Raw genomic sequence first — 16842 nt, 5'->3', positions numbered from 1 at the left:
AATCGACTCGGCTAGTGATCTAGATCAAGAATATATATACTTTCTGAGTTCGAAAACGTCTTTTCTGTAACTAAATAAAGTTATATTATACGCAAATACAAGTTATGCTAAACGCAAATAATATTTAAAACTATTAGAAGGAAAAGGAAAACAAAATCGTTGAACAAACCGGTTAAAAACGTCATGAGTGACATGTCCCAAGCAAAATTTTTTAAACAAAATTAAAACAGGGCAGAACGCCTGCCTTGACTGATATTTTTTTCTAATAAGAATTTTAATATCTTACGTTTTTAATATCGATGCCGCATATACATGAAAAATATTTATTTCCGTGAAAAAACAAGAAGGGAAGTTTACTTCGGCAAGCCGAAAAAATTATTCTTATCTTCAGTGACATTGAAAATATATTTTCATTATTTTTCTGACCGTTTCCCTAACAGCTGTATGATAGAGTAGTGTGATCTGTATTAAATTTATTTCTTAATTCAAAAAAATATAAAAAAGTATATTTCCAATATTATAAGATAATATATCCAAAACCCCGAAGCTATAATTTTTTTCATACCGCTCGTTCCCATGAAAGCCATATTATAAGCAGTCCGATTTTAATAAAATTAAATTCAAAACTATTTAAAGACAGTTTTTTCCAAGCGTATAAGTTTATATGTTAAAAAAGACCAAAGATATAATTTAGTTATATTATTTTCCCACCAATTTTACAGTCGCTCCAAAGGCAGCTTTGTGAGATAGTCGTCGTACCCTCTGCAAGGGAATATCAATAAATAAATAATAATTATAATTAATTGGTAATGAATATTCAATTTTTCCTAGAACTAAAAACATTAAAACCATGTGCGCCACAGTTTTGGGTGGTTAAAGTCTCTAGCCTCTATAGTTTCACAGCGATCAAACGGGCAGATTGAAACGGTAGATCGACTCGACCTGAGTGGGATCGAAGACGTTTCCTACTACCTGTTAAAAACTTTTCCCCGAATGCAAATCTATGTATACTTAAGTTAAACATTTAAGCAATTTTGTACGGTCAAGACCTAAAAATAGTTTTAATTTAATTTTAAAGATATTAAAAAGGTCTTGTCTTTAAATTGTTATTTTAAAAGTTTCGTTGTAATTAGAGTTAAAAGTAAATCGGCGCAGTAATTTTACAGTTTTTCTATAAAGTAAAACTATTTAATTGTGATAAAGGTAAGAAAGTTTTATTTTTTTAAAGATAAAAATAACATAAATACCATAGCTGATGGACAGGTTATGTGGCAATATTGCTAGGAAACGCTGTAATTAATGAAACACTGCCAGCCGTAAAACCAGAAAGCAAAACCAACATTTTCTGTATTTAAAATCAAACTTTTAATAAATACATTTTGAATAGATAATAAAACAGATTACTACTTTCAAGGCTATTAAACTATTTTGTATAATTGTTTTCTGGGGTTCCTTTATAGTTTTACAGTTTACAGTTTTCATTTTTATCTATCATATTTTATATGAAAATTGTTTTTGGAGTTCATTATAGTTTTAGAATTTGTTCTTCAAATTAAAGATTTCTGCTTGATTCTTACGTTGAATTTTTACTGTGCTTGTAACATGCGCACTAAGAATTTCAATGAGCTCTCTCATTTAGTTCCAGTTTGCTCAGAGCAGGAGTATCCATTTTTAGAACGATTTGTTGGTTCGGGCCCTTTGGTACGGTTATGTATTTGTTGATTAATATGGATTCGTGAACATACATATGTCTCTCAAAGAGTCTAGCAGTTGACGAAAACAGAAATCCACGCAGTCATCTGTGATTTGCCAATTTTCATTTTAGTCTTTAGGTACTCGTTTTGCATAACACAGCTTTTCTGTCATTCTTGACTGTGTTACGACCTTTCTAGATATACACGTATGTGCATTAAAAACATGAAATTGTGTGTTTTACAAAATGAAAAACCTTGTTCGTATAGGGAACAAATATGTTATTACATTACAATCCATAAAGTTATTAAATGAAAGAATACAGCTGATTATCATGTGGGCGTTTAAAAGTTTCGATTGTGTAATATTTTTTTAGTTGTATAAAACAATTTAGGCAGGCACAAACATTTTGTAAATCACTTTTAAAATTGCTGTGGCTAGAATTATATATTGATATCATTTTGTATTTTATTTGGGGTCAGCTGTTCGCAACGCAGTAACAGATATTTCCTACCCTTGATCAGCATCACTAGATAAGTTGATCTTGCCATGTCTGTCGGCTGTCTGTTTCGATTTTCTCAGTTTAGATCTAAATTTTCTTGAAAATCTAGGATATATTGCATGCCGGAACAGCCCGGATTGCACAAGCTCTAGCTATAAGCGATTGAAAACTACATTAATTTTTTAAACCGTCCTTCATTACTTTAAATAATTTTATTTTAATTAAGGGATGTTAAAAAAAATATGTAAATAATACTGGATCAAATTACTATTTAGTGTCCGCCAATACTTATGTACTACATACTTATGTTGGGCTTACTCATATATTAAATTAGTTTAAGAAGTCTAGATTAGAAGTGTGTATTAGGAAAAATAATCTCTGGAATATATGTTCTTCAGGTCGTAAGGGGGAGGGGGATTAAAAAATTAAAAACGAAAAATATTAATAAAAGTCGTTTTTTTTAATCTTTGTAAAAATTAAAATTTTTTTTTTGATTATAATTTTTGGATGATTCTGTCTAAAGTTATCATGTCTACCGGATAGGTACTTTTTTTAAGTCCCTGAAACTGTTATCAGTAAAAGAAATTTATGATAGAAAATATTGTCAAAATTCAGAACTTTAAAAATATGTTATTTCCAAGCGTAGGAGGTTATATGGTACAAAATACCAAAGATATGATTTGTTTTATACTATTTTCCCATTATTTTCCGATCGTTCCTATAGCAGCTTTATGATATAGTCGTCCGATTTTGATAAATTTAAAACTTAGAACTAATAAAAACATGTTATTTCCAAGCTTAGGAGACTATATGATAGTTCCCAGATGAGATAAAGTTATCCAATCCGGCCGATTCCGACATATATACTTCATTTCAGGCCGGTAGCTTTAAAACTGAGATACTAGTTTGTGTAGAAACGGACGTACAGACGGACAGACGGTAATGGCTAGATCGACTCGTCTAGTGACGCTGATCATGAATATATATATACTATATATATATATTATATATATATTATGGGGTCGGAAACGTATCCTTCGCTACGTTGCAAACTTCTGACTGAAATCATTATACCCTCTGCAAGGGTATAAAAATGACAGCTATATGTTACAGTCGTCCGATTTTTATTAAACTTAATTTAAGATTCTTATTTCCAATAATATAAGAAAATATATCTTAAAACACCGAAGCTATTACTTTTTTCATACATTTACATTTTTCCACCAATTTTCAGATCGTTCCTAGGGCAGCTAAATGATAGTCTTCAGCTAAATGTAATATTCATAATAAGTTCAGGCAACATTGTTAGGCACGCTAAATTTTTTATCGTAAACGGTATCAGAAGGTATAATTTTCTTGAAATGTGCCAATGAACTACGTTTATTGTAAGGCGATAAATCACCATCAAGTACCACACTTATCGGTGGAATGGTGAAATCAATAGTGTTACTTGTTGTTTCTTAGAATTAAAACCCTAAAAAATATTTTTAACTTAGTTATATTTTTAGATCCCTTTCAATGGATTCCACGGATAAATAAATTCGATGAATAAAACACTATCTAAGGTATGTTTATACCAGATACTTTAAGAGGCTGTATGATCGAGACGGACGTTTCTTCTTATTTGCAAACTTCATCATCGGGACAGGTAAAGATTCGTACTTTTTCCAATTTTTTACGTAAATATACCGTCGTTGCTTAAACCAATAGTTGGTAATATATTTTGCTTGTGAAAATTTAGGACTATAAACGACCCAAGTCACTTAAATGATTTACTATTTTCAATTTATCGGATATTACTAACATTGTTGTCAGGTATGAAAACAAATTTGGATGATCAGGAAACGAAATGTTTAATGCACTCTATTTTAATGCGTAATAAAGATATATATATTTAAAAATGTATTTAATTAAAAATGTATCAATGTTTATGTTTATTAAGCTTGCTCATTACATATCCATAAATTGTCTTGATAATGTAATAATTTAATGATTGCCAATTAGAACCTAACTTTGTATCAAATGACTTCCTTTTATTCCCGCACATTAAGAGAAAAATGCCATAAGATGCGGTTAAAGATTTCAAAAACCTTGTTTTGGAGGTGTCTTAATCGGAGTGGAAAAAATGTTTTGAAAACTTGTTTAGGCGCAAGCAATGTTTACATTTTGGTGAAGAATAAGACATAAAGACCATTTTTATACCTTTAATCGTAGAGCAAATGGGTACAATAGACAAATTGAAGAAAGTGCTTCCGGCCCTATAAAGCATGTTCAATTTGATCTGGATCTCCAGTCCCGTCAGCAATGCCTGTCTGTTTGTGAAAGCATGAACGCTAAGTGGCCATTGGTGTGAAATCATGGGAATAGCTGACTTTCTTCTTGTATATCTCCATCCACCTCATCTCCCTTTAGCTAAATAAAAGTAACTGCTAGGCAAGGCACTCGACTATAGCGATCTTTCTGCTGGTGTTTTAATGCACGAACGAGAAAATATTATTGCCGTCTGATAAAACTTCTTCTTGATTCAGTTAAATGTTACTTTGCAGGACGGACGAAAAAGAGGATTTATGCCTTCTACGTTCTCCTTTTCTTTCAATTCTGCTTTTATGACGAAAACGAACATTTAACAAAAGCCAAAAAATATTCTTCAACAGCTTTTCGAAACATTTCTTAAAGATTGACATTCTTATTTACTCTGGTCTTTCTCACTTTTTATCATAATGAAAAGACAAACTTTTTTAAGACTTATTAATAAACGAAAAAAATTAAGAAAAATGTGTTCCCGAAAGAAAAAGTTAAGTTAAGAACACTACATTTGATTTTAAGAACAATTAAACCAGACAGAGTTAAAAGAAACAAGAAATTAAGTTATCTTCGGCAAGCCGAAGTTTGTATACCCTTGCAGGTATGAGAAATAATCAACTTTAGTAACACTAGTGAAATTTTTAAGGATTGTTGCTGACTTCAGTGACATTAAAAAAGTTTTTATTTCTTTTTTTAATTTGTTTCATATTATTATACCCTTGCAGAGAGTATAATGATTTCAGTCAGAAGTTTGCAACGCAGTGAAGGATACGTTTCCGACCCCATAAAAAATATATATTCTTCATCAGCGTCACTAGACGAGTCGATCTAGCCTTGTCCATCTGTCCGTTTGTCCGTCAGTCTGTCTGTCCGTTTCTAAGCAAGCTAGTCTCTCAGTTTTAAAGCCATCGGGCTGAAACTTTCGCAAAAGTCTTTCTATTGCAGGTAGTATATAAGTCGGAACCAGCCGGATCGGACAACTATATCCATAAGAACTATCGGGGGACAAATAAGAAAAAATTATATCTCCGGTGTTTTTTAACATATCACCTTCTAAGCATGGAAATAACATTTTTTAATTAGTTCTGAATTTCGAATTAAATATTATCAAACTCGGACGACTATATCATATAGCAGCCATATGAACGTTCGGAAAATTAATGTTAAAAAAATATAAAAAAAATTGTATCTTCGGTGTTTTATAACATATAACCTCCTACGCTTGGAAATTCTACAGCAACTATATGATTTAGTCGTCCTATTTTGATAAAATTTAATTTGAAATTCAAAACCAATTAAAAAATGTTGTTTCCAAGCGAAGGAAGTTATATGTTAAAAAACACCGAAGATATAATTTTTTCATATTATTTTACCACTAATTTTACGATCATTTCTATATGATATAGTCGTCCGATTTTAATAAAATTTAATTCAATGATATAGTCGTCCGATTTTGATAAAATTTAATTCAAAATTCAAAACCCATAAAAAAATTTTGTTTCCAAGCTTAGAAGGTTATATGTTAAAAAACACCGAACACATAATTTTTTTTTAATTTTCCTATAAGACAAGTCCGATCCGGCTGGTTCCATTTAATATATAACCTGCAATAGAAAGAAGACTTTTGGGAAAGTTTCAGCCCGATAGCTTTAAAACTGAGAGACTAGTTTGCGTAGAAATGGACTGACAGACGGACATGGCTAGATCGACTCGTCTAGTGACGCTGATCAACAATATACTTTATGGACTGACTGAAATCATTATACCCTCTGCAAATACCGAAATCAAGCAGGTTTGATCTTTGTCTTGCAAAAAACAATTTTTTGTATCTAAATAAGTATATTAAAGGTAAAACGAGAAAATCAGTTTTGAAGTCCTTACGAGTATGTTTGTTAAGGCCTGACTTCAAATATTTTTTAAACTACATTTTTTATCTGTGTTATGCACCTTAATATTAGATAATCATTAGGAACACTGACTAATTTATTATCTTTTTCACATATAGGATGAATTTCACCCTTTTATTGAGGCACTCTTACCCTACGTCAAATCATTTTCCTACTCTTGGTTTAATTTGCAAGCCGCTAAACGAAAGTACTATAAGAAGCACGAAAAGCGTATGTCCTTGGAAGAGGAAAGACATTGTAAGGATGAACTTCAGGTATATATTTAAAGTAATTTTTGAAAACTATAAAACTATATAACGTTTTTCTAGAATGAAAAAACAGAGGTTAAGCAAAAGTGGGCTTCCCGCCTTCTTGGAAAACTCAGAAAAGACATTACGCAAGAAAGTCGAGAGGATTTTGTGCAATCTATAATCGGAAAACGAAAATCTATATGCGTTCTCTCAAATCCTGATCAAAAAGGAAAAATGAGACGCATTGACTGCTTACGGCAGGCTGACAAAGTATGGCGGCTTGACTTGGTCATGGTTATATTGTTTAAAGCGATTCCCTTAGAAAGTACAGACGGTGAGCGGTTAGAAAAAAATCCGGAATGTTTACACCCAGGATTATGTGTAAATCCGTACCATATAAATGTTTCTGTTCGAGAATTGGACTTGTACTTGGCAAACTTTATAAACACTCATAATTCAGTTTCCAACACGATTTCAACTTTTTCAACTACTACCGGAGTAAGATCGCCACACTTGTCTATATATAATCGAAATAATGATCTGGATAAAAAAGATGAGGTCGTCGACATGAAAAATGAGAACGCTAGGCAAAATCCATATAACGGAGTAGTTTGTAATGATATTATTTTAGCAACCGGAGTGTTTTCATCCCAAGAACTGTGGAATTTATCCAAAGGTACTTTTAGTATTTTTATCTATAATCATAAACAAAGTAACTTATCACATACTTGTTGCTTCAAAAAAAAAACAACAATATATAATAAATAAAAATAAAAAATGCTGAAATCAGGTGTGTCGACCAATATCTACCCTTTAATCAACTTACTTAATCAACATCCCTATTTACGTACCTTTACCTATATGATATTTACTTTTTTTAATGGTCCGATTTGGTCAACTTAAAGTTGAATATCGTTGTATGAGTGTGCATGACGTCGGCTGATCTAAATATCTAAATAAACTTTTTGTTAACATAATAAAACATTAAAGATTATAAAATGCAAACTGACCTTAAGTGGCCAAAACTTAAATTACTCAGAACTTCGTAAGCAATGGTATCAATAAAAAATATGTAATTTACATTTTACAACATTGTTTAAAATTAGACCTAAAGACCTATTTTAATTATCAAATTTTTAAAAAGCTAAAATTGTAATTTAATAAAATTAAAAAAATGCATATCTCAACTTGCAAAAGCAATCATAAACCTAATAATTTTCCGATCACTACTATAACAGCTATATTATCTTCAAACATGATATATACAGCAGCAGCAAAGCGAGATCAATATATGGTGTTGTGGGCGGCAGATAGTTTAGTAGACGTTAAAGTGGGCGAGACTTTATTTTGTTATATTGGTGAATAACTTTTGACGAATTCATTATACCAGGTAACGTTTTTTTTATAGGTCTAAAACTGTAGCAACCACAACTTTTGGGAGTTTCATGGGACTAAGTGTGGGCAACCAAACCACAGGTTTGGGAGCGTAACACTACAAAATTAAGGAATATAAATCTAAATCGGATCTTAAATCGGATAGGCGGACGGACGAACATCCTTTCTTTAAATAAAAATGCATATTAAAACAAAAAAATTCATGTAAAAATAGTTAGAGCAAGATGCACGATATTCCTATCTGACAAATGAGCGAAATGCATACATTGTTGTTTTTTGAAGTAAACAAACAGATGGGCTTATTTCGTTAGGTCCGATATCTATTGATAAAAAAATTATTGTAAAAGAACTAAATTAAAAATTGCAATTTAGTTTTAAAGATGCAGAATGCAAATTCAGCCCAAAAATATGAAATTGATATTTATATTAAATGTGGGTTGCTTTTAATGTCACGCCTATGTCGACTAAATTTTAATAAAAAAAAGTTTAGTTCTAGAGTAAACTTTGCAAGCAGCTTTATAAGAAAATCATTCTTTTTATGTTTATATATTTTTTTCTCAAAACTGTTGGTGATAAAATATTACCGAAAACGTTCTCTTTTATTTTTTTTGGAAACAAATTTAAAGTATTTTACATGCTTATTTTACACAGTCTTAATGAGCAAACTTAAGGTAAAAATAATTTAAAAATCCAATTTTATTAGATTTAATTTTAGATGAAGTCAACGATAGCCTGAACTCGAACCTTGTTAAAACGGAGAATGTTGGAGCTGCCTTTGAGTGCAGTACATATCAAATTAACACTGAGTCTTCAATGTCTACCGCTCATAGTCTGGTTCAGTCTGGAGCAATTGTGGCTAATCCGATTCCACTGGGTTATAGTAGTACGTATTTATATCCCATTAATTTCAAAAAGGTTATGAATTTTTCTCTTAGTTGACTTTATAGATCAGAGGAGTATGCATTTATCGCAAAGTCCGTTGTTACGCACAGAAGGCACAAATGGTGATACCCATGATTCCAACAAAATCGAGCAAAGCAGTTCACCGCCCATCACAAGTACTCCATCAGAAAATGGTAGTTTTTCCCTGATTGTAAGAGCCACTGATAGTTCTAACGGCGACCAAAAATTATCAGCAGATTCAACTATTTCTCTGCACCGCTATACGTCTCTTAACAGTAGGCCTATCCACCAAGGTATAGTAAAGGCATTTAATAAGTTTATTAAATCCGATTTTTTAAATAATTTAATTACAGCCCTAACACAACATAATTGCCCATCATTACATACTACTTCCACCAGTCCAATGAATTCTGGGTATTACCCTCAGCACAACAATGCGCGTCCAACTCAATCAACTTCAGTTGAGGAACAAATTCGTGTTGCTTCCGATAAATATTCAACGGAACCTCAAGATATTTCCGACTTTGTCACATATGTATGTCAAGATTCTAGTCACACGACAACAATTACCGGATCTGTTGAAAACCACCAATTTCAACATTCTCATACACTCCCACATTCGCACGTTTCACAAGGTCATTCACCGCATTTTCAAATCCATCAGCAGCTGCGAACCGCGAAATTGGCCACTTCGCCAGCAACTCACTATCACAGTACTATGCTTCCGCCGATGCTACCTCCAATGGCTCGACCTGTAGCTATAATTCGAAGCAGCAGTGATTTAACACTAGTCCAATCACCACCTCCCTCTTTGTCGCTTACCAACCAATCTTCGAACCTTAACAACAACAACTGCATAGGGAAAAATGACTTGGAGCCGGATAATATTAGACTTTCAAATACTCTAGACAACAGCAATAGCCCCATTAGCTCAGACGTTGTCGCACATCACGAATTGACAGGGACTGCATCTCCTCAGCCGTCGCACAACACACCGGCGTCAACGAACCCACAATCTTATCTTGATTCAGGTCGATGTAAACTTTTATCAGCTGGTTCAAACATAAGCAGAATTACAACGCAAATGTATGCCCCATCAAATAACAGAGAATATTTTAATCACTTTCATTCCCAACCTACATCGGTAAGTAAGAATATTTGATCCTATCAATTTTATACAAAAACTTTATCTTAACGTATATTTTCATTGGGGTATGCCACGCCATTTATTTTAAACTTAAAATAAACTATGGGCCATCCGGTAGCCAAGGCACTTAAATATAGCGGACCTTCATTTTAATTTCCAAGTTTTGGCTTGTCCGTAAAACTTCCCTTAAAATTATGTATATTTTATTATATGTATATTTTATTATATATATGGTGCAGGAATAATTAAAGAGTCAATGAACTGGCTAAGTAACGTGTAAATGTTACTTAGGGGTCCTGGAAGTTTTAATTGTTAGTTTATGTTAATGTTATGCCTAATATAAGAACATTTAGTTCTACTTTCGACTACGTAAGCAAAGGAGTCGAGAAACCCTATTTGCTCCAAATTTGGGGTTTAACTTGATCGAACAGATAGCAGTGACTTTGTCAGGGCCTCGAGAAGCCGGCTCTTAATATGTTTTGACTTTTCTAATTCAAAGGAAAATATACTATTAACCTCGACTATCAGATACTCGTTACTCAGCTTGGGGGAGCAAAATCGTTAAAGTGGGCGTGTCAAAAATTTTTTTTAGATCATTCGAAAGGTTTTATTGACACAAATACATTTTAGCAAAAATAAATTTCTAGCATGACAAATGTGGCCCCACAGTTTTGGGCGGTTTGTAGGCGTTAGAGTAAGCGTGGATCAATCGATAGGTATTGATGAGACAAATACATTTCAGTTAATATTTTCATTCTATCAAAAAAACTGTAGGGCCTACACAGAAAATTTTCACAATCAAGCGTTAGCTCAGAGGGTTGAGCTTAGTTTTCGATACACAGGCCTGAGGGTTAGTGGTTCAAGTCCTCCCCGTGACAAATTTATTTTTATTTTTATTGTTCCTGTGACATCTATATGTTTTATTCGTCCGAGTTTGATAAAATTTAATTCGAAACTCAGAACTTATTAAAAAATGTTAATTCCAAGCTTAGAAGGTTATAAGTTAAAAAACACTGAAGATATCATTTTTTATATTATTTTACCACAAACTTTCCGATCGTTACAATGGCAGCTATATCATATAGTCGTCCAATTTTGATAAAATTTTATTCAAAATTCAGAACTAATAAATAAAAAGCTTAGAAAGGTATATTTTAAGAAACAACGAAGATATCATTTATTTCTTATTTTTTCCCGATAGTTCTTATGGGAGCTATAAGATATAGTTGTCCGATTTATATACTACCTGCACTAGAAAGAAGACTTTTGGGAAGTTTCAGCCCGATAGCTTCAAAACTGAGAGAATAGTTTGCCTAGAAACGGACAGACAAACGAACGGAAAGACGGGGTCGGAAACGACTCCTTCTGCTCGACTGCGTTGCAAACTTTTGACCGAAATATTTATACCTTCTGCAAGGGTATAAAAGCCTAGATCGGTCCAGTCGCTAAAAAATATTTACAAGCTTAAATTTGAGGTAATCTTTAGATATTTGTTTCTGATCTAGATTACTAGACTTTACAAGTGTTTGATTGTTAGAATTAGGCAGATATAATTCAGTTTATTTAAAGATATTTATTTTTTATGAATTTTAAGCTATTGGGATATGCCGGCTCCATATCCACAATGTCTGGTGTGATAAGTCCGACGGACTTAAGCCTATACACAGCTCCAATGGCTGTATCAAGATCAAGTACCAGGACTAGATGGAACGAAGAGGAGCATAGCGTAATTCCACATTCTGTATCTAGTACAAATATAGAAAATACCCAAGTTATATTAATGGAAGATTGTAAGTTTATAATTTCGTTAGGCGTGACTAATGTTGAATTTAATTTAGAACTCATTTCAGCGACTGGACGTTATATAGATGAGTATACAAGCCGTGACTATGTGTCATGATCTAAGCTCAATGAAATAAAAACCCTTCAACTCTTCGGCTTGGGCGTGCAAAAATATTTGTGAGCGAATCTATAATAGGTTAATAGTTCCTTAAGTATATACAATAATTTATACATTAATACCAGATTCACATTATTTTCATTATAGCTGTTAATATTTATACTAACCTTTCTATGCTAGTATATATATTTTTTTTAAATTAAAGTACTGCAAATCAACGACTGATTCGAATACATTTATACCCGTAAAAAAGCACAGAAATTAAATAAGAGACAAATATAATAAAAGCTTAATTCGGTGTAGTCGATTCACAAAGTTAAATAATTGTAAAGGATCTCATTTAGAATTTCTACTGAAAAATAATTTTCAAAACATATAGCATATAGATTTAAAAACAATTAATTACAATGTCCCCTAATGCACTTAAAGTGTTCTTAAAATCCCATTTAAATCAAGTTGGGTTATGTACGTTGCTACATTAACTGATTAAATTGTAATGGAAAAAATAAAAAAACTAAGTGACTGAAAGTATTTTCTTGACCTTGACTGCAAAGCCATTCTTATCGTTATGAACGAAAGAAGACATTCATATATACATCTGCGCTTATATTAGCAAGAGTGCCACTGCCCTTAATTTTTAAAGGTTGGTTTTTGCAATGTAACTTATACAATTCCCCTAGAAAAGATATTTAAATTAGGAAAAGTCAATCAGGCTAAAATACCTTACAGAAAACTGTGTTTAAAATAAAGGCTGGTGGTACTACTACTAATATATTACTTCTATTATATCCGCAGATGTATGTCTTCACTTGTTTATAAATATAAATGTTCGACAAACTAACAAACCAAGAATAAGTTCGCCTGTAGTTGCAGGGCAAAGAAAGCAATAAAATAACAATTATTCAACTTTTATGTTATTGCTTATAAGTACGTTTATAAATGCTTATATATTATACATTACTTTTAAAGCAAATGCGATTATCTAGAAGCCATCGAGGTAAAAAAGTCTTCTTTTGTAACACAGTGTAATTCTTAAGTATTGAGAAATGAGCCTTGATTTAAGTTGGAATAGACAAGAATAAAAGTTGTCAAACCTAAATTTATTTTCACGTATTTTAATATTTTTGTTGAGAAGAGTTCGAAAACCAATTAGTAGCAAATGGAAACTTTCCAAAAATTTTATCTTCACATCGATCTAAATTAAATTCCAAAAACCTTGCAATTTTTATTTACTTTTATAACTAGCAGTAAATAAGTTTAATGTGTTTTAAGATTGTCACTATAGATGGATGAACTTTAAAAATGATTGCAGGGCTCTAGTAACTATCAAAGCCATCTATGTGGCTTTTTGAAATATTAAACAAGGAAGAAAATAAAGATTTACTTGTAACGTACTGATTAATATGTGGGATCTTTGTTATTTTAAATTCTAGATTTCTAAGATTTTATTGGAAAGGGGAGAAAACATTTAAAATGTTGTATAACTGGAATGCATAGCTATAACTAGACGAAACTTATACTGCATATATTTAATTTCAGATATTGTAATTTAACGTCCAATTGAAAGTTACCACACTACATTAATATGTAACTTTTGGATTTAATGCTGAATATATAAAACAATATCGAAAATAAAGAGTACACAAGAAGCCAATATTATGACAATAGTAGCTATAACTAAGCCATCTTTATTCATGGGTTTACTAAAAAGTGAATAAAAAAGAGAACTGGTCATATAATTCTTTATATATACAAATTGCTTAGTAAAGTAAATATGTTGTTAATTATAAAAGAAAATTCGAAAATACTTTGACTTTCGTACACTTTATAATTCTAAACTATGTTAGGCCTATAAAAATATTACATTAATTACAAAAATTGAATAATCAAATGAGAAGTAAAGACACAATAAGGAAATGTTTATTATAAGTGCCTGAGATTGATTTTACAAATTTGAAGTTAGGATTTGGACAAAAATTTAAGCATTATATTTAATACTCAAACAATTAAAATACTGCTGTTTTATTTTTCTTACTTTTATTATTTCTTTCTAATATGTTTTAATATATTTTAAATGAGTTTTGTATCTAATATGAACTTTTTTTGTTTAAATGGCAAGAATCAATTGATTTGAAAATTATTAAATGTGTAAAATTGTTTACAATAAACCCATATATAGGTGTCTTTCTATTACATACCACACGCATTTTATTAAAGAACATTTTTGATTTGCCTACTAATTTGTTATCTGGTATTCAATAAAAAAGTAAACACGTATTTCAAGATTGTGCTAATATTGTGCTATACATTTTGTACAAGGAACTTTTAAAAATCTGGCAAAAGTTATGAATTTGAAAAACCGAAAATCTATTTGAATTTTTTGCTGAACTATAATAAACAAATAAAATAGCCTCCCAATTTACTTATATGATTTAAATTGCAAAGGTTATGCATTTTATTTATTATATCCTTACAGAGGGTACAATGATTTCAGTCTGAAGTTTGCAAAGCAGTGAAGAATACGATTTTGACAACATCAGCATCACTAATTTTATATAATATAAGCTTCCTTTCTTGCGTTAGTTTTCTTAAGACATATTGCTTACTTTGAAAAATCAAATTATCATATCTGCTTAAAAAATACGGCTTACTTATTTAGCGAAAAGATAATGCTTAAAAATTTTTAGGCAAGTTAATAATGGGTAAACTCATTATAAGTTTGTTCACTCAATGTTGGTCACATTAAGTCGGCATCTATTTTTAAAAACAAACTGTAACTTTACGGTTTAAAAAATTGTATATTTTTTACCATTAAAGATAGCTTTAATAAAATAAAAAAGAATTTTACACTAAATAAATTTGAATTTTAAGGCTTCCAAGTTCAATGAAACTCATAAATGTTTTTGCTTGCCTGTAAGTCTAGTCTAACTGCAATTTACCAACAACATCTAAGCAATTTAAAATTTTTAAATTATTAGTACAATAATAATTTTAAGTCGTTGGTAATGGGCATGTGCAAAAACTATACAATATTATAAATATTTGTAAGAATTGGCTGTGAATATGATCTTACGCTAGCGCTGTTTGTATTTTAGATAAACATGAAAGTGTTTAATATAAATAAATACTATTCTGTATCACAATGCTAATATATACATACTACTAAAATAGACTGTAAGCAAAAGGAGACTTTGTAATACATAAGGAGAATAATTTGTTAAATTAAAAAAATAAAGATAGGCTTTAAACATATTTTTTAAGTGGGCTGTTTTTGATATTTTGTTTTTAAGTGCCATTTGTAGCAATTGCGAGGTCGTTGGAGGTGCGCTCAATCGTCCTAATTACATACCAAGTTTTCTCTGTGAAAAAGTATTCCATTAGGTCCAGATTTTCGGCAACCCTCAGTAATAAGAGTTAGAAATAATGTAATAAAAACGGTAAGTATCTGTTGTGTCACTGCCGGTGTGCTTGGCCACTATTGACCACAATTCACCAATACGACAATAACGCTCACCATGAAGCGCCAAGCTGGGCCTTATTGCATATACTGCTGTTGCAGTAAAAACAAATTTCGATTTCGACCGCGTAGTTTCCCTTAACCAAGTGATGTTACTTACTACATAGAAGAACCCAAATGACTAGTACCTCCTGCAGCAAAAAACTTATCATAAAAATCTTAATAAACAAATTCGGAAATAAGTCGAAACACGCTTGTTAAGTATTGCACCAAAATTCTATTGTTTATACCCTTGCAGACGGTATTATGACTATGATTTTAGTCAGAAGATTGCACCGTAGTGAACGAGACGTTTCCGATTCCATAAAGTATCTTTATTCTTAATAAGCATCGCCTGCGCAGACTACTATTGTAAAATATATACCTTTAAAAAAATGTAAAAAAATCATAATTTTGGTGTTTTTTCACATATGGACTTCTACTCTTGGAAATATCGTTCTTATTTCAGATTCAATTCAGAATTTTGAATAAAATTAAAATAATACGCCTCCTTCGCCGGATCGCAAGCTTTTGACTGAAAATATAATACCCTCTGCAAGGGTATTCAAACGCCCCAAAACCTTTATGGTAGTGTGGAAATGGGGAATGTAGAAGCAAGTAAAATTATATAGCGATCTTTCTAAGAAATTTCTGCAGATGAAGCTGCGGAAGACTTTGCTAGAACATAGTTTAAAACTGCACGTTAAACATTCAGCGATAGACAATTAAGCCACCAATGTGTAACCAAGACAATCGTAGGACGCTTTGAGTCATAACGGATTATACGGGGGCTAACCAACCTAACTATCATCTAGAACCCACAAATTAACCTGTACCATGCGGCAGCATCGACAACCGTCCTCATCGGTGCGGAAACAGTCAAAGCATACGTAGTCTCCACTCAAGCGACTTATATTATGGGTAAGAATAAACCTGGTACCTGCGTCGATCCAAGACACCCTTGCCTTTATTCTCACACAGCCTAGCAAAGAAGACCTTACAGCAGTCAGTCACAAACCACCACAACATAATCTCAGACCGCCTGCTCGACTATCTCGAGAAGACACGGGGATGGCCAGGAAACCCTCAAACCCATGCTACACGAATCTCATTTTAGAAGGAGTAATATCTGAATAAGCCGTTAACACTTCCCAGCCATCTTAATTACATGGACCCAACTACGAAGGACACTATAAGTCGTCGCCGTCAACCATATAACTATCTGCTCTTTTGAAGCTAGTATACATAAAAAGTGGTGATCACAAAATGATTTGAATCTGAAAGGCTATGACCGGAGAGCTATCAGAGATTCCGCTGCCTTTCTATTCGATAGTTACTAAAATAGTAAGTATCGTAATAGTAAGAA

The 16842-nt window shown here is 31.9% G+C and overlaps 2 protein-coding genes and 1 long non-coding RNA gene across 16 annotated transcripts in view; 2 read left to right on the top strand and 1 right to left on the bottom strand.

Moving 5' to 3' along the window:
* Window positions 1-1341: 1341 nt before the first annotated feature.
* Window positions 1342-2341, bottom strand: LOC127010951 (uncharacterized). Its single transcript, XR_007763907.1, has 2 exons — window positions 2207-2341; window positions 1342-2129 (listed from the first exon to the last, which is right to left on the bottom strand). It is a non-coding gene; the product is annotated as an uncharacterized LOC127010951 (long non-coding RNA).
* Window positions 1762-15232, top strand: LOC108035994 (nuclear factor 1 C-type). 13 transcript variants are annotated; one of them, XM_050887065.1, is made up of 10 exons: window positions 1762-1900; window positions 3691-3842; window positions 6504-6659; window positions 6714-7311; window positions 8734-8913; window positions 8966-9106; window positions 9170-9226; window positions 9287-10077; window positions 11675-11870; window positions 11931-15232. In XM_050887065.1, the coding sequence occupies exons 2-10, from the start codon at window positions 3762-3764 to the stop codon at window positions 11978-11980; spliced, it is 2250 nt and encodes a 749-aa protein (XP_050743022.1). In that variant the 5' UTR covers window positions 1762-1900; window positions 3691-3761; the 3' UTR covers window positions 11981-15232. The 13 variants fall into 13 exon arrangements, 9 of the variants coding, with proteins under 9 accessions (XP_050743022.1, XP_043947182.1, XP_016967354.1 ...); XM_044091247.2 differs by having other exon boundaries at window positions 9167-9226; XR_006367433.2 differs by having other exon boundaries at window positions 1763-1900; window positions 8966-9226; window positions 11931-12039; window positions 14457-15232.
* Window positions 15233-16457: 1225 nt separating this feature from the next.
* LOC108035991 (zwei Ig domain protein zig-8) overlaps window positions 16458-16842 on the top strand; it is a 42897-nt gene continuing 42512 nt past the window's right edge. For both annotated transcript variants that reach the window (XM_050887067.1, XM_050887068.1), the window contains exon 1: window positions 16458-16820. In XM_050887067.1, the coding sequence (XP_050743024.1) occupies window positions 16764-16820 (57 nt within the window). In that variant the 5' untranslated portion in view covers window positions 16458-16763. The remainder of the gene's footprint in view (window positions 16821-16842) is intronic.

This window comes from Drosophila biarmipes, chromosome 4, assembly GCF_025231255.1.
Source record: "Drosophila biarmipes strain raj3 chromosome 4, RU_DBia_V1.1, whole genome shotgun sequence".
Classification (NCBI taxonomy): Eukaryota; Metazoa; Arthropoda; class Insecta; order Diptera; family Drosophilidae; genus Drosophila; species Drosophila biarmipes.
The sequence above is the reverse complement of the archived record's forward strand: the minus strand, read 5'-3'. Positions and strand labels throughout refer to the sequence as shown.